At 37.3% G+C, this 23,288-nt stretch overlaps 1 protein-coding gene and 1 long non-coding RNA gene across 5 annotated transcripts in view; one reads left to right on the top strand and one right to left on the bottom strand.

Moving 5' to 3' along the window:
- Positions 1 to 23,288, top strand: part of LOC144681687 (ERC protein 2) — an 864,810-nt gene that overhangs the window by 504,198 nt on the left and 337,324 nt on the right. For all 3 annotated transcript variants that reach the window (XM_078543515.1, XM_078543513.1, XM_078543512.1), the window contains 2 exons: positions 3,491 to 3,626; positions 13,717 to 13,848. In XM_078543515.1, the coding sequence (XP_078399641.1) occupies positions 3,491 to 3,626; positions 13,717 to 13,848 (268 nt within the window). The remainder of the gene's footprint in view (positions 1 to 3,490; positions 3,627 to 13,716; positions 13,849 to 23,288) is intronic.
- On the bottom strand, positions 5,958 to 22,935 carry LOC144681690 (uncharacterized). Of its 2 annotated transcripts, none has more exons than XR_013576826.1 (3): positions 22,809 to 22,935; positions 13,996 to 14,150; positions 5,958 to 10,008 (listed from the first exon to the last, which is right to left on the bottom strand). It is a non-coding gene; the product is annotated as an uncharacterized LOC144681690 (long non-coding RNA). The 2 variants fall into 2 exon arrangements; XR_013576825.1 differs by lacking the exon at positions 22,809 to 22,935 and adding an exon at positions 22,351 to 22,452.

The raw sequence follows: 23,288 nt of genomic DNA, 5'->3' as shown, positions 1-23,288 counted from the left end.
TTCTCCCTCCTTTTCCTGATGATTTTCTTCCATTGCATTATGGAAAAACAACCAATAAATGTTAATGCTGATGCATTTCTTTCCGTCACTATATACCACAAGACCAGATAAATACTGTTCTGTCAAACTGAAAAATTGTAGTTTCTGCCCCATTGGAAAGCACTTTTGTGTGACACAACTTGCTTTATTTTTCTGAGTTGCTTGTTGAATGATGATTGAGCAAGGAAAAGTGTGACGGGGAAGTGGATAGAACAAAAATGTTGATTACAAAATAATAAAAGATAGACTGAAATATCTGATGTATTCTGTGATGCTGCCAGGAGAATATTGAATTGAGGTTGAATATCTCTACTTTGCAAGTTTTCAATCATAATGTCAACATCATTGGACATAAACTAGAGCATGATTTAGAGTGTCCTTGGTGGACTATGTAGGAGTAAATTGCTTGTTCTCCTCTTGCATAGCTGAGGCAAGTCAAAGGGACTGAGGAGGAAATTTGGATTTTCTTTTTCTCACAAAAAAGTGTGAAAACGTTAAGCCCAAAAATTCCATCTTGATTATTGCTATTAAGAGCCTACAGAATATTTTGGGGTATCCTGAAAACCTTATGATTTTATTCTTCAGATGTTATGGGATAGTGAGAAGAGATGGTAGTTTTTCCAAATGATAAGTAGATGATCTTCGTGAATGGAGAGAGTTTATATTAGGGAATTTTCAAGATATTCCACTAGTGGAAGTCAGATTTCTGATAAAAGTTCAGAGAATGTCCTTGCATGAAAACTTATTTCTAAAGCATCAAAATTATCTGATTAATTTCCAGAAGGGCAGAAGAGTTTTGGCTAATTTCTACATCAGAGCATTGGAGGTGTACCTGGCTACAGATTCCATACTTTTACATGTCTGTGTCTGAGGATATCACTGCAGTTTAAGCTTTGACATTCTGATCATCCATATTTATATTCATCACATGTTATAGACTCTCTTAACAGAAGTTACTGTGATTGATTTTTAGAAGTAATATTTATGGCAGGAATCTCTGTCAACATTTCATGCTTGTTGGACTTATGATGAATATGTGTGCTTCTTTTGGGTAACAAATTAAGTGATAGCTTTATTCTGTGCCAGGCCAGATAGCATGCCAATAAACTGGAAATCACTTACAATTCTGCTTCAGGGCTCCCAGCCCTCCTTGGGGTAGACAGTACTTCCACGGTAAATTATGCCAATTAAGTTGACGAGGCTTTGTTGAGATACTTTAAAAATCGAGCTGTGATTTTATTATAGTATCCTAGTTAACATCATCAAACATTCTAGTAAATTTGATAGCTTGCTTATGTAGGATAATGATTATGTAAATAAGAAATATGTGTTTAAGGTTATTTGAAACCTATCTAATTTATCCTTTAGCAAACCTTGGAAAGTTAGGTTATAAAGCAAATTTAGACAATTTAAGAAAAAGTTTGTAGTTCACCAATTGAACTATTCACTGTTCAAATTTACCCTGTTATTGGTTTTGTGTGTCTTGAATAGGCATTAAACTCTGCAAAAAGTATGCATTTGTGCACTTTGCATTACATTTTTTAAAACTTCCATTGAAACTAGAGTTGATATCCACTTCTAGTTCAAAAGTAGGTTAATGAGCCAATGGCCACTCAGTTGATGGCCATTCAATGGCTAAGCCTAGGTGCTTAATTCTGTAGAAAGGCCTTTCTTTGTTTTTTGTATGAACAGGAAATTATTTACAGCCTTGAAGTGCATGGTGAAAGGAAAACTTTTTCTCAGGTCAACCACACACCAATGATGGCAAGATAGTAAACTGGTTTTAAAAGAAAAACAAGCATGCTTTTTGAAGTTTTCTATCTAAAACCGGAATAATTTTTGTGCCTCATTTAGATGCTATCACTTAAATAGTCCAAAAAACAGTGAAAAAAACACTTCCCTTTGAAAAAGATTTCTTGCACCCACTTACTGCTGATATGAAATTTTAGCAAAGTGGATAAGCAATACTTTGTATTTCTGTATCTATTTGTAAAAAGAATGTTTCCACTTTTTATTTATGCTAATAATTAAATACTTAAATGAATCTTGTGTGAATGGTTCATGATTCAGATCATTGTGTTACATAGCCTTTACATTATTCATTCAGGTTTAAAAGAATTAGCCCTGCCACATAATATGTCAAATGTTTTGTGGGTTCAGGATGGTAGGACTGATGTATTAAAAAAATGAAGTGGAATGTGTAGATTATAGATTTGGCAATTTTAGCAAGAGCTTTCTTTAAATAATTATACATTGTTCAGTTTCATTATGAATAGTTAAACTTAAATTGCTGTGTTCAGCATTTCTTTATTTTGATGCAGCATGGATAGCGCAAATCTGTTTATTGGAAAACAGTTCTCTAACTTTGCTTGAAATATGGTGTAGGTGTGGCAGGAGAACTATTGTGTAGTCTCTGTATTTCACCTTTCTGTTTGGTGAGCAACAGATTTCAAGAACTTCTGCGTGGATCGAGTCCTCGTAAGAACATTTACTTGAAGTGATGCTAGTCTATTTTTAAAAAATGACAATGATCTTTTTGTTGCTACTGAAGTTACAGCTTTAAAGAGAGTACTGGTTTTGTTCATGGTTGTGTAACATAGATGTGCAAATGGAAACTACAACTCTGAACTTGCCAAGTGCAAACACAGACACTGGGCTTATTGTATTTTTTTTATTTTTAAAAAATTTGTCCTTGATGCGAGCATTGCTGACAAAGCTAACATTTATTGCACATCCCTAATTGCCCTTGAGAATTGTTATAACAGTGCATATTAATTTAGTGATATCTTTGCTTAAATTTAATAATTAATTGTCTGTAAAACCTTTTAAGTCAAACTGGCATATTATTAAAAATAATTTTATGTGGAGGAAAATACAAATGCTGTTTGTTCACATAGGCAAATGCATCAATTTATTCCTCCATTTATAGTACTGGAGGACTTTGTTAAATGCAGTGCAAGTGGTGTGAACCCCTCTTAAAGGTTTTTTAAATTACAGTTAATTAACCATAATTTAGAATGTTCATCATCTTTATCATTCATTTGCTCAGAATATTCTGTTCATTGTTTAGTATGATAAGCTTAACAGTTAAATTATATGCTCTTATCGGGATATTACAATTGCATGAGCATTTCTACAAGTATATTCCAATATTCAACATTGAGCATAAAAATTATAATGCACTGCTATTTGAACATGGAACTGACACTTCGCCAGAGATTTTGGCCTTTTCGGGTACCTTTGGTGCCATGTTTGATGATGAACATGGAGAAATGGCTGCAAGGCCCTCTCAAACTAGTCAGAGCACATGGTATAATTGAAAGTAATTCCTGAAATTTTTACGTGTTGGGTGGGTGTCGTTGTGGTTGGGGGTGAAAGTTTAAGAATAAAATAAGATAGCATTTTATCATTAACCTATATTACTTGAGTGACTCCTCTTTGAAATTCTCAGACAAGTAAAGGACCAGAATAAAAAAGTCGCCAACTTGAAACACAAAGAGCAGATGGAAAAGAAGAAGAATGCGCAATTATTGGAGGAAGCTCGCAAACGGGAAGACAACTTGACCGATAACTCGCAGCAAATGGAGGTGGGTTGATTGATCTCCGTTTTGTGTAAGATTGTCAGTCCGCCTCAGTGCTTCTTATCTTCGCTATTTATATACACACACCCTTGAATTCCAAATGTACATTTAAAAGCTCAAGATGAACAGGCAATATTTTGTATGGATATAGATTAGAGATCTAACCCCCAGGAAAGTAGTAATAACAATCAAGTTTTCATTTATATACAAACTTACCTAAAGAATCTAAAGTCAACTCAGGACAATTTAATCTTAAGATGCTGATCAAATACATAACTTAAATTTTCAAAGCATTGTGAAGAAAATGAATGATTAATCATTTTTTCAAATGTTAGATGTCAAGTCATTCTTGTCTCTGCTCTCTACAATGACCCACGATTTATTTGTGTAGCTAAGCGGCTATAAAACTCAGCTTTTCTGTCGACCAGGTCTCCAGTCATCATTTGCTAATCTGATGTTCCCTGGCATACCACAGTGTTTGAGCTAGGAAATGTCATTGGATATTGGTGCACAGTTGGAAATGGGTTCAGGAACAAGGTCTTCAAAATAACAGATAACCCTACGGAGTTTTAAAGCAAGTATTATGAAGCTTAACTTTTTTGTATCAGTGGATAGAATTTTTAAAAACTATTGGGTATTGTTTTGCAGTAAAATTGTTATAACAGCAAATTAGAAACTATTTTCAGGTGATAGCCTTATCCAGTGAAGTAGAAGGAGGAAAATCAGAAAGCTGGATATTTGTAGTGTTGACTGATGAATTCCTTTGCATTGTGGCAGGACAGCCAGTGTGGGAGTTCCCTGGATGCTGCCGCTTTACTAGATTTTCATTTGTGACTGCAGTGTGGAAATGTCCTTTAGATAAGTTGGGTCAAATAGCCAATTTTTGTGCTGTAAATTCTGTGCAAGTTGACTGCTGAGGCAAAATTAGGCCCAAATGGTTTACTAAAGTCGCTTGTTCACATTTGGATTTTGTTTCCTTTAGTGAAACCAATTGTAGATATCAGAGAGAATTTCCATGTAGATCATAAATGTAATGTCAATATAGGAAAGTGGTTCAGAGGACCTTTTCCCATTTTAGCCACATTAGGTACAGTCTGGCAAATCATGAATCAGTCTGAACATGAAATCACAGTGGACAACATTATTCTCAGAAAGTTGCAAGATCTGATGATTATAATATACATAACATCTGTCATGCTAAATTGCTTTTGTTTCAGTGCTTGATAGATTTGCACATTTTTGGCGTGTTATGTGCCAAGAAAATAGAAGTGTGTACCTGGCTAATGGTTAATTTAAACATCTGGATTTAAAATATATCAGAAATTGTAGTATTCTCAGTTTCAACCCTTGATTTACCTACTTAAGCTTTGCTAATATCTGCTCCCTTTCATTTATATAATATGATTTACTTTTTCTTTTCCACTGAAAATTAGTCTACTTGTGTTAGCTTGTAGATATTCAACTGCTAGACAGTCATTGTAGAACTTGCATTTTTCTCCACTATTTAAAATATGTCTATCAGACTGCAAGACTTTCAACGCTGGCTTCACCCCCAAATTTCACGCTCTTCATTGCTTGCTGTAGTTTTCTGCCCAAACATTTGTATGCCACAAAGGCTTTCCAAATGAGGATAACAAAAATTAACACATGGGCATATCTTAAAATATTAATATGGCTGTTGTGCTACAGGACCTCTCAGTTTCAGCTTGTTTGATTTCTGGCTATCTTATGAGATGGTCTAAGGTTATTTCAAACAGAGTCCTGAAAGTTCTGTTAGATTAGCTGCATAGATCTCCATGGATGATACAGCTGAAAACTGATTTAGATGGTTTTGCTTAATTACAATGCAAGGCTAAGGGTAAAGGTGAGAATTGGTGCATCAGACTCCAAATTTCTCTTGCATAAAATATTTTTCTTCAATCTAATTTTGCTTTATAAGGATTTAGAAACAACCTCAGCATCTTCTCTGTAAAAGGATATTTTTCTGCCTTGCCACATGATATGGAGTAAGCCTAGTCCCAAACGTGACATCCTAAAGCAATGAAGGAAAATTAGACCAACATCTATAAATGATTAATATGCAATGGAATATAATTCACTGTGGCCGCATTTTAAATCAATCACTGTTTGAAACCAATTGGCCTTTATCTAGTTACTAACTAAAATATTAATATTTCAGGATTGTTAACTCTGATGAGCTTGTATGCATTTGTCTTCACTTGACCAGTGGGGGTTCTATTAAGTAGTGGATAAATTCCATATGTGCTGCTGAAATGTGTTTTGAACTACAGCCAAAGTTTTAAACCTCTGCTCAGGAGAAAAACTGTACCATTGTTGAAAGAATTTAATTTGAAGAAATCTGCAGCTGAGGGGAAAACTCAGGAAGGTTATAAAAGCCAAGTTTGCACAGGTCATTAAAGTCAGTGCAGAGCAAACTAATGTACAAATATTGACTTCCACAGAGGCAGCTACAAAGTGATATTTATCCCTTTGTAAATAGTGCTGACTTCATAAATTCAGATGTTACAAATGGAAAATGTTTCAACGTACAAAGCTGTCTGGTATTAAATGCAACAATCTGGAGAAAATTCTGCACATGGGTAATCTGTAGTAATTTTAACAGACTAATTACATAAGTATGTACCAACAGTAATAGAATCTACTTCAAGTAACTGATTATTTTAGTCATTCTTAACAGAAAAATAACTAGCCATTTATATAAAGTGGCATTGCAATATGAAGACACATGCATGCATATGAAATGACATTATTAAGATCCGTGATTTATGTTAACGTTTCTATAAATAGGCATAACCAAAAAGTAATTATCACCTCTGGAAGTGGGTTGAGTTGGCTCCAAGGCTACATGTCTACCAATAGAAAATGAGCTAACCTTCAAGTATTTCAGAGTATCATTGATACCTGACCAACTAGCTAATAACCACCTTGTTAATCAGAAATAGTGATAGGCTAGCCACTGGAATTTTTACCATTTGACTTCCGATAGCCCTGTAAACTATTAGCCTAACAGGTAGAAATGTCCTAGCTGGACAAGCAGCAGGAAACTTATCAGTGCTGTGTGCTTATTTATAGCTTACTGGCATATAACACTGATAAACTCCCTGCTGCTCATTTGAATCTGGCCTCTGCTCTCTTAACTTGGGTAAGTGAGATGTATTACTGTTGGGATAGAATGTGCACTCCAAATCAGGCCAATTGAAATTTTACCTATCTGAATTTCTCAGCATCTAGGTTTGGAGACTCTAAAGCATGATGATGAGACCCCACATCAGCAGATGCCAGCAGAGCCAAAAAAAAAATTGAACTGTTCAAAATCATGTTTTTTGTGCTTGTTTTGTTTGTCTGAGTGCAAAATACTCCATGGTGTGGCTTGGTTTACCAGCATATAACAGGTGAAAATGCAAATAGACAGATGTGATTTCCCAAACGACTTGCCTTTCTGTGTGCATGTTAGGTATTGTACATGGTCTGGATAAACAAGACCTGGATCCTGATTTTTCACAGCTAATACTAAGACTACACTTTCAATTGCATATTGCTGTTTTAAATTAAAACAGCCAAACATTTAGAGCAAATGGAGATTAAAAACAATATCATCTTTAGATTCTTCACTTAAAAGTGTATGGTACACCCATTTCAATCATGTAATAGCAATCCATGCCATACTTAAAGGGCTGGGTTTTGTGGTGAAAATAATGGTGAGGTTATCAGTGTTCACCATTATTCAAGAGTCAAGCAGACAGCAACTTCCGGCAGTTAAATGTCAAAATCAGGAGGTTTCTGTCCCAGTTGCCCATTCTTCCAGAAGCTTTGCTACACCAGTATCTTGTCAAGGGACTCTGCATTAAAACATATGGAACAGTCCTAAATTGCTATACTTACATGATAATCCGTGAAGCTTGCCAGAAAAGGCTAGGGCTTGTCCATTCAAGTGTAAGTTAATATCTAATGGCGTGTTAAGTCTTAATTACTGTCAAACAACATCTCTAACACACAAAATTAACTTCCATAATTGTGAAATTTCTCTCCTTCAGGTTTTAGTTATTGTTGGAGATCTCAAAACTTAACAAAAATTATTTTCTTTTTCCTTTGTCTCTTATCTCTCACTTAATCCCATTTTTCTGACTCATTGTTTTGCTTTCTCCACTTGATTTGTAATTGAATTAAATATTTTAACTTCAGCTTCCTGGTTCAGACTCTGCACCGCTCAGTAACAGTTCTTCAGTCTGATTCGTTGAGGAGATCAACAGTGGTTTGTCCTGTTCACACAGGTCATCTATCCCCTCGAGAGGATTCTGTGCTTAAATGACTTTCCAATTACAGCAGGTCCCAGTGCAAAACCTCAGTCTGTGGACAAGTGTGTAAGTGTTTTGAACAGCTGGTGCTGTTCATTCTCCACCGACCACAAAATGCAAGCCAATGCTTCTGTGCCACAAATATTAAACGCAGGAAGAGATAATCTAATCAGACTTTACAGGGAACGACTGAGCTACAGTCAGACATTAAGTGCCAATCGGAATTTTTAAAGCCCATTTTTTAAGTATTAAAACAGCATGACCACCTTGTTTGTGAGTGAGACAACGGTTAGCAGATGTACCTTACTATAGGAGTTGAAGATGGGAACAGAAATGCTAGCTGTCTTAAATGAAGAAAATAATGCGTGTTAAGCTAATTGGCACAGCTTTTATGGTACAACCGGATCATTGAGGAATTTGAAAGGTTTTTTTCTCGTCTTATACAATGGCCTGAATCTTCGGCTCGGTAAGTGGGGGCGGGGCCCGCTCGCCGAGGCATAAAATGACGTGCGGTGACGTCGGGCGGGCGTCCCGACGTCACCGCGCATCATTTAGGTTTCCAGTCCGGCAGGCGCGCAGCTAACTCGGCTGTGCGCCCGCCGAACTGTCAAAGGCCTATTAAGGCCATTAAGAAAGTAATTAAAGTAGTTCAGAATGCTGCCCGTCTGACCTTAAGGTTGGCGGGCAGGTGAAGAGCCCCCAGGCGGCCTTCACATTTTTCATGAAACCTCATCCACAGGCGGGATGAGGTTTCATGAAGGGTTTATTAATTAAATTTAAAAATTTCAAACATTTGATAAACATGTCCCAGCTCATGTGAGACTTGTTACATGAGGGGGGACATGTCTAAATAATTTTTCTTTGTCTTTAATAAAAACTTTCATTCCGAACTTAATCTCCCTGAGGCAGTTCCGTGCAGGCCTGGACTCAGGGAATCCCCCCACCGCCCACACGGGGAGCGCTCAGCGCTTCCGGGCGCGTGTCACGCTGGGCAGGCCTTAATTGGCCTGCCCACATAAAATGGTGGCACGGCCCCGATCGGGGGCGCTGATCAGGTTCACGCCCGCCCCCGCACAACCCCCCCAATGGGGGGAAATTTCTGCCCCATATTTTCTATTGTGAATGTGTAAATGCTGCACAAGTATTTCTCCACAATTCCAGGCAATGCTACATGCATTTTGCTCATTGGAATCAATTTTAAATTAATTCAAAAGCCAGTAGGAGCCAAATTGCAGTGAATTGGATTACAGTGATGTAATGGGGAAACTTATTCCTGATTCACTGAGTTTAGAATGTCAGAGTGACATTGACATTTGTTATTTAATTTTCATATACTTGATTGATCTGATGTGGTAGAGCTATCAGCACTCATCATTATTACAGTGTATATCTGGCAGTAACTTCTGGTATCCAAATATGCGCAGTTACGGAGTGCATTGCTGCCGTCTTCGGCGATGGACTCAGCACTAAAATCCCTGTAATGTCCTGAACTTGCTGTATTTCCCGCTAGTTCCACAATAAAGCGGTTGAAAAAGTTAGGGCTAATGCATTCAGGAACAAGCGAGTTCGTAATAAGAGATAATTACTTATACATAACTCCTTTGGCTCTGAAAAATTAATTTAACAAACGTGGAATATCATTCCCTCAGAAGAAAATTAATGTTATAGATTAAATGTTTTTTTAACTTTTCCTGTTTCTTTTTCGACTACCTTCTTGATCCCTCCAGCATTTTCCAATCTTTATTTCACTTTCTGTACATGCTTTAAATGTAACTTATATTCCCTGTGTTTTACTTCATGGTTTAGTATTTGTGGCTCAGTGGGGATTCTTCAGACTGGTTGAAGAACGTTGCCGTTGCTTGCCCTGTTCAGACACCACAGGTTGTTTCATTGCGATGCCTTCTAAAAGGAATCACTGGAGATCTAGAAGTTTCCACTGGCGAGTCTGGGTAACTGTATGCGAGGTGAACAGTGAAAGCTATTCCTTGCCATTGACAGCAAAATCCAGGCCGATGTGTGGCTTTGAAAAACTGAGAAATATTTGCAAATCTTGAATGCGGTCACACAATCTACTAAGGAATTAGACAAAAAATACAATGTTTTGAAATTAGAACCCTGATTTCCCTGCCAACTTTATAACCAAGATTGACAGAGATTATGACTAATGAAATATCCAATAATGCAGCCCCTCGATCCAAGCGTGCAGTGGAAACATGCTCTGTTTCTGAGAACCATCACCTTACCTTGATGAGCACACAGATATGTAATAATTTTCTTTTAGGTCAAGCTAGGTTCTTTTTTGAGATTAATCTAGCAATTCACACCAATATATTTAAATTTGTATTGACAGTAACATCTTTAATGTGTAAAAAAGCTTTGATTTGCAACACCAGGAATGTTGTAAATCAGCTTGTGGATATAACCCATGGTCCTGTATAGCTGCAGAGACTCCAATCACTAAATTAAAGAGGTGCTGTTTTGTGTAAAATTGTGTGTTAGGAAATCCTTTTCATTTTTTATAAGAATAGAGCATGATAGCATAAATTGCATTGAAATGCATTGCAATATTTCAACATGATGCCATTTTGATAAATAATGTGTAAGTCTTCACACTCACTATACAAGGAGGACATGCTGCTGGAAAAATAATAATTCACCCATTACCTATTTTAATTTTACAGCTTTACCAAGGATTCATTTTAAAATTTGCTGAAATAAGCCCATAAACAAATCTTCTAGGCTAAGCAATCAAAGCTTTATGGTACAAGTGCATTTGAGAGCTGAGTCTACCATACATTTAGTCCATAATGTGGAATACACCTATGTTTTAATTTGTGTGTAACTTTACTTTTAATCGATTTAGTGTGGGCAATTATTGTTTACTGCTTTTAATTAAATTATGAATGTCTCTGTCCTACAGCAAACAGCAAAATGCTTCCTCCATGTCGAGTGAACAGGGACACATGGAATCTGAAGCAATTCTTCAGTTTGAAATATCCTGTAATCACACCAAAATGCAGTACCTTTATATAATTTGTTTCAATGTGCATGTGCAAACTTAAATATTTAATAAGAGTTCTTTTGAAGGAGAGACTAGTAGATAAAAGTAATGGAATAGATGTGTTAAGAAATGTAGCACATGGATAGAAAGGTGCTGGAGGGGCAAAAAGTAAGGAGTTCATGGATTGTTGATGGATTGGAAGCGTGATTGAAAGTATGATAACCCCATGGTTCATGGTTCTTGCTATAGATGGTGATTTTGATTTGGGTATGAGCAGCATAATACAACATAATGCTGACAGTGGGGGGAAAAAAGAACTTAAATCTACTGCAATGTTTTCCAGAGAACATGGATAGTTTAAAGGAAATCGTGGATAATTGGCAAATACAATTTAATACTAAGTTTGATTTTCGGAGGAAAAACAAAGAATGGAAGTACCCATTTAGAAAGGTGCTGAAGGGTGTGGAAAGATGGAGACCTAGGGCAGAATCATCAGCTTGGCAAGTGGGGGCGGGGCCGAGGCGTATAATGACGCGTGGTGACATCGGGCGTGCGTCCCGACGTCACTGCAAGTCATTCAGATTTTCAGTTTGGCGGGCACGCACCCGAGTCAGCTGCACATCTGCCGAAATGTCAAAGGTCTATTAAGGCCAGTTAACTATTAATTAAAACAATAAACAGAGCTGCCCGTCCAACATGAAGGTTGGCGGGCAGCTGAAGAGCTCAGGCAGCTTTCGCGTTTTTCATGGAACCTCATCCACAGGCGGGATGAGGTTTCATGAAGGTTTTTAAAGATTTGAAGAAAATATTAATAAAATTCATAGACATGTCCCAGCTCGTGTGACAGTTTCACATGAGGGGACACGTCCTAAATTTTTTTTACCTTTATTAAAATTTTTAAAAACTTTAACTAAATCGCCCTGAGGCAGCTCTGTGCCTCAGGGAGATTTCTGCGCTTGCGCACGAAAGAGCGCAGGCCCTGACTCAGGCAACCCTCCCCGCCCGCACAGGGAGCACTCAGCGCTTTCGGGCGCACGTCACGCTGAGCGAGCCTTAATTGGCCCCCCCCCCAACGTAAAATGGCGGCGATCGGCTGCGCACATGGCTGCTCCCGCATAACCCCCCCAATGGGGAGAAAACTCTCCCCCTAGAGATTTCAAATACTCAATTGTCTAAAAATGCGGGCGTAAGTAGATATTGCCACTTAAAAGGCCAGTAGTATTTTGTGTTTTAAATCCAGGGGTACAGAGTGTAAGGATGACAAGGAACAATACATTTGTTGCAAGGCAATGACTATGTCATAGAGTGCTGTGTACATTTTGGGCACTCCACTATAGGGAATGTACGGTGTACATTAACTAAGATGGATGGCCACAGGTGAATGTACAGTGATAAGATGAAATCCGAGGTAGTTCCACTGTGGCAGAGACGTTGAGAGGAAATTTAGTGGAGACTTTTAAAATTATGATGGGGTGAATGGTATCTCTCTTTTTTGCTTGGGAATTAAGTGAAGAGGAATCGTCACTTTAAAATCCTCATGAAGTGCTGGAGGATTTGGGTTAAAAATAAAATTAAAGCTGGGCTATGGAGAGAAAGTAGCATAGTGGAATTTATTTTGGATTGTTCTAGCGAAGAGTTGGTATGGACACGGTGGTTAAATACCCTCATTCCCTGCTGCTTTCTTTGTGAGGTTGAATTTACTTGAGCATCAGGCAGAAGAGCATTTTTAAAAATGTATATATTGTTAAGAGTAGTTTAAAGGTGTATGATGCATTCTTTGAACATTAAGTTTAAATATGAAATAACACTAAGATTTTAATGACCTATATCATAAAATCTTAATACTAAATTTTGTTTGCATAATATTTTTGCTAAGTATATAATTAGTTTATCTTGAAAGGTAGCATTTATGAAGTACATCACTGTTCCATCATATAATTTGGTTTGACTTTGAAATCATAATTGCACTTCTTTTTCCACAAGTACAATGCTTACTAGCGCTAAGTTTGCATAATTTGTCTCTGCTTTTGTTATTCTGTTTTTGACTGTACTTAAATATCTCAGTTAAAAGCAGTCTGTTGAAAAGCCTTTATTTGTTTCACCAATGTGCTACAAAACTCTGAAAATACCACCATTGTCAGGTTCCACATATGGGTTTAAAATTGGCCCTTCAGTACTGAGATGGATAACACGTTCACTGTTGATTTTGGTGAATTAAATTGCTAGCCTGCTGTCAAATTCAATTTGTATGTTGGATAACCAGCACACAGCGTCCCTGTGTGACCAGCCAGTTCCAACAACAGCTTATGTATCTTTTATTTGTTTTTGTTTTGTTTTCACTTATAGTTGTGAAAAGAACCATTTTCAGAAATTAGAAGTCTACAGCTCCTTACCGTTTCATGACTTGATTAACTTTCGTCTTATGTGTACCATTTTTCAATGTCTAGCCTATAAACCAACAGTTCCATACTTTGGACTGAATTGGCCCTCTCTTAACCTTTTTTAATTGCAGGTTTACCTTTATACTCATCTTACATTTACAGATGAGCGGTAGAAAGTTGAAAATTCCAGGGCAGAACCATTAATCAGTGCTGTGTTTAATGCATATAAAATAACTTTTTGGTAGATGGTGATAATTTACCTTTTTTACCATTTCAGATTTGATCCTGATATTTTAATGAGTAGAGTTGCACCATGGAAAAGGTTTGGCGAACCTACTAACAATCTATTGCAGTTATCCATTGGAATAATATTCCATAGTTTTCCTGCTTTTTCCCAGGAATCAGTACAACAGAAAGACGAGAGAATTGAGGAGCTGGAAGAAGCCCTGCGTGAGAGTGTGCAGATAACTGCAGAGAGAGAGGTGATTCTCGCCCAGGAAGAAGCTTCTAGATCTTCTGCAGAGAAACAGGTCTGCATGAGAGAACTTGCTTTCACTCTTTGCCTTTGATGGTTTAATGTCAGGGGACATTCAGTGGCTCTTAAAATCCCCCCACACACCTTTCCATTGTGTGAGTTTTTTTATTATTAAGAAAATTGCTTCATTAATTTTAAATACTTGTAACATCTTTCACTTCTGAGAAAGGGTTCCAAATCTCAAGTGCAACTTGCGTTGGCTAGAAAAATGCCATCTGACTTGCTCAGTACTTACAGCATTTTCGGTTTGCTTCTTTCAGGTTTCCAGCCTCTGCAATATTTTACTTTTTGACCCTCCTAAAAAAAAAATTAAGAGTATGTATCTCATTAGGTTGAATACTATAGTTAGATTGAAACTTAATTTTAAAGACTTTATAAATGTCCCTTTGTAAGAGTTCAGCTTAATTGTTCCCTTTTTGACATCATGCAAATAATTTGCAATGATATAGACAGCATTAAATGTGCAGTGCTAGATTTCCTTTTCATAAAGTATCCTTTTTTTCCCACTAAATTGCTGTGCTTAATTTCGTTCTAAAATCCTGTCACTAGACAAAGAATGCAGACTGCGGATTTGCGCTGTAAATGACTGATAGAGCACAAGATGGCAATCTGGAGGTGTTTGCCTCTCTTATAAATTCCACATTAAGGATGTGCCTGCCCTCTGCTCCAAGCCTTCCCGCAATAGCATAGCGAGAGTTGCAATTCTCTCTCAGAGAACTCATGCTCTACTACCCACTGGCAGAATCCTTTCAAGCTCGTGAAAGTGCCATTTTTGTTCATCTTTAGTTGAATCTTACATTGTGCTTTGATTTGAACAACCAACCAAAATGCTTCATTTTCAGAGTATTTCAGCTAGATTATGGCTTTGTTTTAAAACTGCAATAACCCTTACATGTTAATCATGTAAATATTTTTTATTGTTTGTGTATTTTCTCTATTGTTATAGTCTGAATTCAGAACCATGGAAACATAGTTCACAGGTATTTTCATGAGATCCCATACCTTCAGTGTCGCCATACTTGTCATCCGTCATAAAACCAGTGATTGTTCCCTGACAGAAGCCTAAAGTTCTTTCATGTCCTGTATTTTTCATTCTCTGTACCTTTCAGCCAGGCTTCATGTAATAATTGTAAGCATGGAGCCAGGCAGATAACTTGTTCAAGATGAATGCTACTAGGTCTTGGCCAGTGCCACTAGATTCACTAGCTCTTCTTCTGCTCCTCTCTTTACAGAGACGCTGTAAAGAGTGTAAGCTATTGGTAAACTTCTACACAAGGATTAATCAAAACGTATATGAATACTTTTAAGGAAATATTTCTGTTGCACAGCTTTAGTTTGTGAAGTGGAAGTATGGCTCTTATTGTTTATTCAGTTTAATAACAGTTTCATGATTTTCACATGAGGAAACGTACTTATGTCATATAAACATGTCTCTTTTTTTTCAAATGAAGTGAAATTCACTCTTAATGGCTCTAAGCAGCCAAATTACATAGCATAAATCTTGATATAGTCTCAGACCAGCTTAGATCACTAAAGAAAGTGTTGATTCTAAGAGTGGAAAGTGGTCATATTCAGAATAAAACTAAATTGAGAACGTTAGAACAGTTTAGGCTAAATGACCGATTGTAAAACAATTTCACTATTTTTGAGAGCTATTAGGTTGACACAGATGGCTAAAACGGCAATTGTAGTAATGAATCTCTTGCCTAGAAACATGCAGTATATGCTGTTGGAGTGAATCAGCTGCATACCTACTAAAGCAAGTTTCTAACCTCTTATTACTGTTTGTACTTTTTCCTTGTAATTCTATTTCTGTTTTTTGCACCAAGCACCTGTTACTTTTATCACGTGTGATTTGTATGATTACAACATGTAATCACACATTTCTGTTCTTGATTCTATCTATCTACAATTGCATGTCCTCTCTAAAACTAACCGTATCAGAGTTATATTGTGACTGTTGATGTAATTTATCTGGATATCTTGACCAAAGCCAAACATATATTGGAACCCCACTGTGTTCCAGGTACCCCTTTGACTCTTGCACTTTTTGGTCTTTTGTTTATCTTCGTCCACGTGAAAATGGTGTCTTTGTGCCCACAAATGACTGTAGGACTGCTAAAGAAACCTTAACTAACCTCTTGATTTCTTCCAGTTGCCTTAAATACCTTTACTATTTTCTTCTTATTTTATTCCATTGGTGTGTAGCTCATCAGCATAACAATACTGTGGGGTTAACTTTAATTATTTTATTCTCTTTCTGCACATTTACTTGCTAAGCAGTTAAATCCAAAATGAAGTAATGATTTCGCTATTGCTTCATCTGCTAATGAGGCCATTTACTTAATTAAGAAATGTATGCAACTGTCATTTCTGTTACTGCTTTGTGAACAGTTTTATTGTCATGTTTGCTTTAGCTGTTGCTTTTTGGTAGAGGTGTTCAAATAATAAGGAATTTTTTTTATTTCAATTTGACAATTCAGGAAATAGCATCTTTAAGTCAAGCCAAAGACCAATGTTTTATCATTGTGATTGAATTGTGTTGTGTTATGTTCTAAGACTTGAAGTAAGGTGGGTACTTCTGGCAGGTGATTTTACTGGCCAGTGGGGCTGGTATGTTTCAGGATGGGGGAGAGGTGGGGAGCGGGGTAAGTAGTACTGGTTGACAGGGTGTGGAGGGAGACAAATAGATTGCCAAACCTGCTGCTGCTTGAGGCCCAGAGGGATGGAGGGATTTCAGCTCCTGGACTACATCTCCATATTGGAGGTTAGACTTTTGCCATGCCCTGGTGGGATTCGCTTCCTGGCCAGCGTGCATGAGCAGGATTCTATAGACAGAGGTTGCTACCAAGGGCATGAAAGAATGGTTGCAGACACGAAGGGTTGAGGGCATGAGTTCTGATGGGACCATGTTCAGGGACAGGGAGGGTGGAGATGGAAGGCACACCTTCTGCTTCTGGTCCACAAGGAAACCTAATTTTTAAAAAATAATTATTTTTCCAGGCCTTTTCTGACCTGGATTCACTTCACGATAGGTTTGTCCTGGTTGACCATAAGCCACTAGGGCATTTATTGTTGTTATGATTTGAGTTGAGCATAACTCAATGACATAATTATACAAATCAATCCAAATTAACCAACACCTCCACTGGAGAGGGAGCAGGAGTGGGGGTGAGGGGGTGGTAGTGGAGAGAGCAGGGTGCTTTCCTTGGTCCCTGCAGTTTAAAATTGCAGATGGTTAACTTGGGGCAGCAGACTTTAGAGGGATGTGCCTTGGTCCATTTTAACCACCCCACTCCCTCCCCCCACTCCGATTTCCATGTTGGAGCAAGGAGCTAAAATTCCTTCATTAGTATTTATGACAAAGATGAGTTGCATAGGTTCATGAATAAGTAGAGTTAATTGCAGATTCTCATCCTTGCATCAATGCTTCAGGACTTCTTATTGGAGTTGACGTAGGCTTACTGCTTTCAGAGGCACTACTGCCTCTTATCCGGGACTATGCGATGGCAAGGAACTGTCACATAGATGAGTATCCACTGAGCACTCCTCTGCTAGTCTACATTTGCCACCGGTTTCTTGAGCATAGAATCATGCATGTCCGAGGATTTTGGTTAATTTTCCTACCTGGCCAGAGAGAGGTGGGGGTAAAGAATTAAGCAGTGCTACTACTAATATCTCTACAACCCTCAACCCTCCTTTTCAAGAAATATCAAAACAGTTCTTTAAAACGTCATATCAACACATAAAGAAGCATTTGATCCATCACATCTGCACAGACTCTCGCAAAGCTATGTGCTCAGTCCCATTTTCTTGCATTCATACCTTTTTTTTCCTTTTCAAAATAGTTATCTAATTCCATTTTAAAAACTGTTATAGATTTAATTTCCAGCAACATTTCTGATAAGACATTCCATGCCCTAACAAATTTCCTCCATAAAACGAAACAAAAAATCTCTTAATGTTTCCCTTTGTTATTTTGGTGATAATCTTAAATTCTTGCCTTCTCATTACTGACTCCATAACCAGTGAAAATTGTTTTTCCGGATTTACCTTGTCAAAACCTCATAATTTTGAACATCTCTATCTGATCACATTTTAACCTTCTTATGAAAAGAACCCTAGTTTCTCTGGTTTCTCATCATAACTGAAACCTCTCAACCCATAATATCATCATAGTAAATCTCTTCTATGTCCTTTCCATGGCCTTGATGAATAACTTAAATTAAACCACTCAAAACCTGATGCAACACCCTCACTGTGGACAAACCAATGATACGTAAATGTTTAGCATTAGTTCTTTGCTTTTATACTCTGTACCCCTTTTGTAAAATTTAGGATCTCGTGCATTTTAACAGCTTTTGTAACTTGTCCTTCAACTTTTAAATGTTTATCTGAACACCTAACACTATCCTTTTTAAGATGAACTAATTAGTGCTCTTATTCTTCAGAAGTCTATCAGTTGGAATTTTTCTGCATTTTTGTTTGATATCTGTCCAATCTGCTAACTTTTGTTTGCCTCCCTGAAGTTGCTTACAGTCTCCTTCACAGTTAAGTTTGCGTGCTATTTTTCTGTCCTCTGTATGGTTTTATATTGTGCCTTCTACTCACAAACTCGGAATGTTTATTTTTGTGCATATAGAGATGAACAGTGGTCCGAATGCTGAACTAAGGAGCGCAACTGCTTTCACCCTTTCAGTTTAGAAAATATCCATTAACCATTACTTCTATTTCATTCCTTTAACCACCTTCCTGCTCATGCAACATCTGCTACATTTTCTTCATCAATTTTTCGGTAAAGTACCATGATCTCTGACTGTTGCCTCCCTTTTTAATATTGACGTTGAACTTATTTACTAATGAACTCACTGTGAAGGGCTTTAGGATATCTGAGGACACAAAAAGCTCTTTTTAAGTGCGAATTATTTCTTTCAGTCATCTGCTCAATGTCCAATTTAAATAACTTGTTGACTTTAACTGAATATGAAGCTTTCACTATTCTAAAGATCTTACCTTTGTACTCTTTAAGTCATGTAACTTCTGTACATTCTGGCAGGTCTCCTGTGTGTCTGACAAGGAGTTCTTTTACAGTAATGAATTGACAAACCTGTTAGCTCATTGACATATTTCAGCACTGTCCTCTCTTGCCAAAATCCGATTATGATAATACATTACAGAGGTTACCTATATGTATGGGAGGTAATACCACATCAGACTTTTCTCAGTTTTCCATGTCAGAGATTACCAGTGGCTGCTGCAAAATTGGGTTTTTCACAATTTTCGTTGAGCAGAATGTTACACACTCTGCAGCTGGATTAATGAGCTTCTCACCATCTATACCAGTTAAGCGACTGCTTAACTGCTTGAAAAGGGTTACAGGATCGCTATCATGATTAATTTTCCTTTCCTGCTAATGAAATTGTACTCTCAGGAATCATGTTTCAGAAATGTAGGTTTCACTAATTTTGTTAGAGGCTCATAGCTTAAAATGATAAGCAAGTATTTTTACCCATTTTTAAAGAAGCAGACAGTCTAGCCCATGATTGATTTAATATTTTGAAGAAATAAATGATTAATTGCAAACAAAATCTATTTGCTACAATTTTTACAAAGGACATAGAAAAATCCAAATCTCTTCACATTATATAGTTGATAATTGGATGCATTGAATTAAATATTCTGAATTGAAGTAATTTTTACCCTAATATCATAAATTTTACATCCACAAGAGGGTTGGGGGTAGGGGGATGGGTGGCAGGATGGGTTCAGTACCTACCAGCATCCAGTAATTTTGCACACAGGTGTTGATGATCATTTTACCTCAGGCAAGAGCTCAGTTGTGCAGCTGTTCCATGCATTCTGGCAGCATGACACAATCATAACCAAAGAGTATTTAATATTGCAGTATTTCTGCAGAAGAATCCAGGTGGCTTTCATTGAAAAAAAAATGACAGCTCTAGAGGCACCAAAATTCACTGCTTTTAACATAAAGTTTATACCTTACCTCTGCATTATTGCCATCCAAGTGAAGCCATCATCTTTAATCACTCAATTATCTTGCATAATTTTTCCTTGATTCACCCTGATTTACTATGGCCATGTTATAAGAGAGACGAAAACTGTGCCATATTATTTGAAGCATTTTCTATAGCTCAGCAGCGGTGCACCCCTTAGTTAAGGTCTGCACTTAGTGCTGCTGACATTGTGCAGTGATCAGATTGACGGTACTGTATAATTGCATGGTGTAAAATCCAGCTCCTCTCACTGGCACTCACATGCCGCCAATTCCCTATGTTTTAAAGAGGGATGTTAAACTAAATGATTTCACGTAAAGTTAATATTGTTTGTTTAATCCTTGTATGCAGAAAGGAGTAGCTGTGCCTATTTCCCCCCCATTTTTGCAAACCTGGTGGTTTGACATATAAACATGAATTTTTGGTAAAAGTAAAATAAAAATCTGCTTGTTACTCAAGACAGCAGAAAAGCTAAGCGACAGAAGGAACCAAGTTATCTTATTCAAATTTCCATTTGCCTATTTTATAATTGTTAATATCTCTCATGAGCAATTTTCACTTAATATGAAGGCTATGTCAGTACAAGATCAGAAGAATTTGTTTCTGTGTGAGCTTTTCCAGACAATTCTTTATAATGGGGGTGGGTTGATAATTCCAGTCACACACTGTTACATAAACAAATGTGCATCACAGAACAGCTTCAGATAATCTCTCTTTACTGACAGGGTTAAAAATGCAGTGCAAATGGGCATTAATGGCTAGCTAAGTTGCAATAAAAGCTCGTAAATTCCTGGAGTAACAGTGCAATGGAATAAAAAAAACTTAGCGAGTACAGACTCAAGACCAGAGTTTCACATTGAGTAAATGCAACATTTGACACTCTGCTTAAAAGTATGGGTGCATTTTCTCTGGCATTTATAGGATTATATATTTGAATTATTTAAAATATATACCTGTGATATAGCAAAATAAGTGTCAGCAAACTGAATGTAGTTCCCTGTGGAAAAGTCATTCCAGCACAAGACTGCTCAAATTCCTCACTATTTCTAGAATCTGATTCCGAAAGAGATAAGAATGGAAGTGCCAACACAAATGCAATAGGAAGTAATTTTCTAAGACCCTTAATTGAAGCATTTGTGGCTATTTTTGTTGTCCTTTATCTGACTTTGAATGTCAGCACACAAATCTGAAGTAAAAAAAGTTTTCATTCACCAGACAGTCGTCACTCATCTTACTTAGTGTATAAATAATAAAACAGGGCCTGGTTTGTTCTGTCCTTAGTCCTTTACTATTTTCTGTGAATATAAGCGAAGTATATGACACATTTGATCTAAACCCACTGGAAAACAACAGATCTTGGTTTTATTTTATTCAGCTATGTCATTTACCTCTCCCTTTCCTCCTTCCTCCACCTCGCTACTCCCCTGGCTTCTTGCCCAGTGTGTTTTTCAGAGAGAATAAATTTGTAAGCAATGACTGACTTCACTTCTTCTCTGAGTTTAGGGGCACAAAGTGCCTTCCCTTCCCCAACTCCACCCGATGGTGGAGCATTCAGCGTCCTTGACCTCTCCGTTCTCCCTGACTCCTTGCTTCACTATCCACCTTTCCAAACTTTCTTCAAAGCTTTCCCCCTCCCTAATCCTTCTCCTGTTACTTCTTGCCTCTGTGAAGCATTTTAGGTCACTTGCTATGTCATCTTGAAATTATGATGTCCTGCAAGTTAACCGCCTCAAAATTAACTTGAAATTCCAGGCAAAAATGGCTGCTGAAATTTAGTTGTCCTCTACTTAAAATCTTCAACCTAAGAGTTGGGTCATGCCTGCAGTATGTACATTATTTAAATGAATTAACTTGTTAAAAGAAGCTGGGTAGCACAGCATCTGAGGCTCTTAAACTGCCAACCACATGTGCGCTGAGGTTTTATTAGCACTGTACTGTACTGTTAAGTCGCCTTTGTGGAAAAAGTGACACAGTATCATTTAATATTTAGAAATCTCTTTCCTGCCCCTCAGTTGAGAATGCTGAATTGGGACCAGAAGCTGTAGTGGATTATTATCTAAATTTCTAATCCATAGATAAGAGGAGAGATGTAAGTGTGGAAAAATGCCAAATTCTTGAGCAGCTTTCTTGCCCAGGCAACTGCCTTATGTAAACACAAGTCAGGTGAATGTTGACATGCTCTTTGACCATATGCACTATTTAGCTGAGCCCTATGCACCTTCCAGCATGGTCAGACAGTCATAGCAACCAGCAGTGGCAAATCTGACTTTTTTGGCCTCCTTATCCCAAGGTAGTAAAGTTAATTTTAGTTTCACAATTGATATACTGACTGAGACCAACAGACTCCACACAAAATGAAAATCAGTACCTGGAAGATATACTGAGCAGTACTTTAACCCAGTAGGTGACCGTTGGAGGAAATTTGTGTGCTTTAGTAATAACCCAACAGACTGGATTTTACAGTCTCTGGCAAAGCCACTGACCTCCAAGAAAGTTTTCCACAAAACTCTAGCGATCTCTGTAGAGCAGACTTCTCCTTTCCTGACCTCACTTATCAAGGATCTCCAGGTGTCCAGCAACAATGATGTCATGAAACAGGGTAAGTAGCCAGTCACATCAAAGTAGTCTCACATAAGGCAAACCAGAAGTGAAAAACCACTGTATTTTTTCACTTATAAATTCTACAGATAACAAAATAAATGATTGAAACATACATATGGGTTTTAGGTAGAAGCTAAAGTATCAAACTTTTTAAAAATATGAAACTTCTTATAATGGAGAAATTTTATAGTCATCAAATATAAAATCACTCCTTAAGTGCAGTGAAGCTGTTTAGCAGTAATTATGAACTTAGTTCCCCAGTTACACTGCATTCAATAAGGTGTAAATTTTTCAAGGATTTTTACAGTGAGACAAAGAGCATAAGAGTGAAAGTTCTCACCAGTTCAATGAGTTCCAATTAATTACTGTGGGGCGCACCCTCTGAAAGCATAAACTCATTGACAGCAACTTCTGGCTTTTTGCGTTTAACTGCGCATGTGCGGACTCCAGAAGTAGCTGTCATTTTCAGGAGTAAGGACAGCAAACACTGACAGTTTTGCTGTCATTACTACTGCAAAATCTGGACCAGTATTTTTATAATTGTGTTAAACATGTGATCTGGTTTCCCACGTCCTAGAGCTAAATTATGCTAGCATGAGTTGATTTGAATCCAATAAAGAATTTTAAACACTCTATTATAGGAAACTGATTTTGTTGAACTACAAACCTGATTTAAGTTAACTGTTTTCTGTCCATTGGGTTATACATTTTTCTTTTCTTTTTCAATAATTAATGGATTTCTTTTTAAAAAAAATCAATTTTTGCAGAATAAAGAAAATTTTAAAACAGTCCACTTTTTTAAAAGAGTTTACGATTTAGG

Source organism: Cetorhinus maximus, chromosome 6, assembly GCF_964194155.1.
Source record: "Cetorhinus maximus chromosome 6, sCetMax3.hap1.1, whole genome shotgun sequence".
NCBI classification, from domain to species: Eukaryota; Metazoa; Chordata; class Chondrichthyes; order Lamniformes; family Cetorhinidae; genus Cetorhinus; species Cetorhinus maximus.
This window is presented reverse-complemented; position numbering and strand designations above follow the sequence as displayed.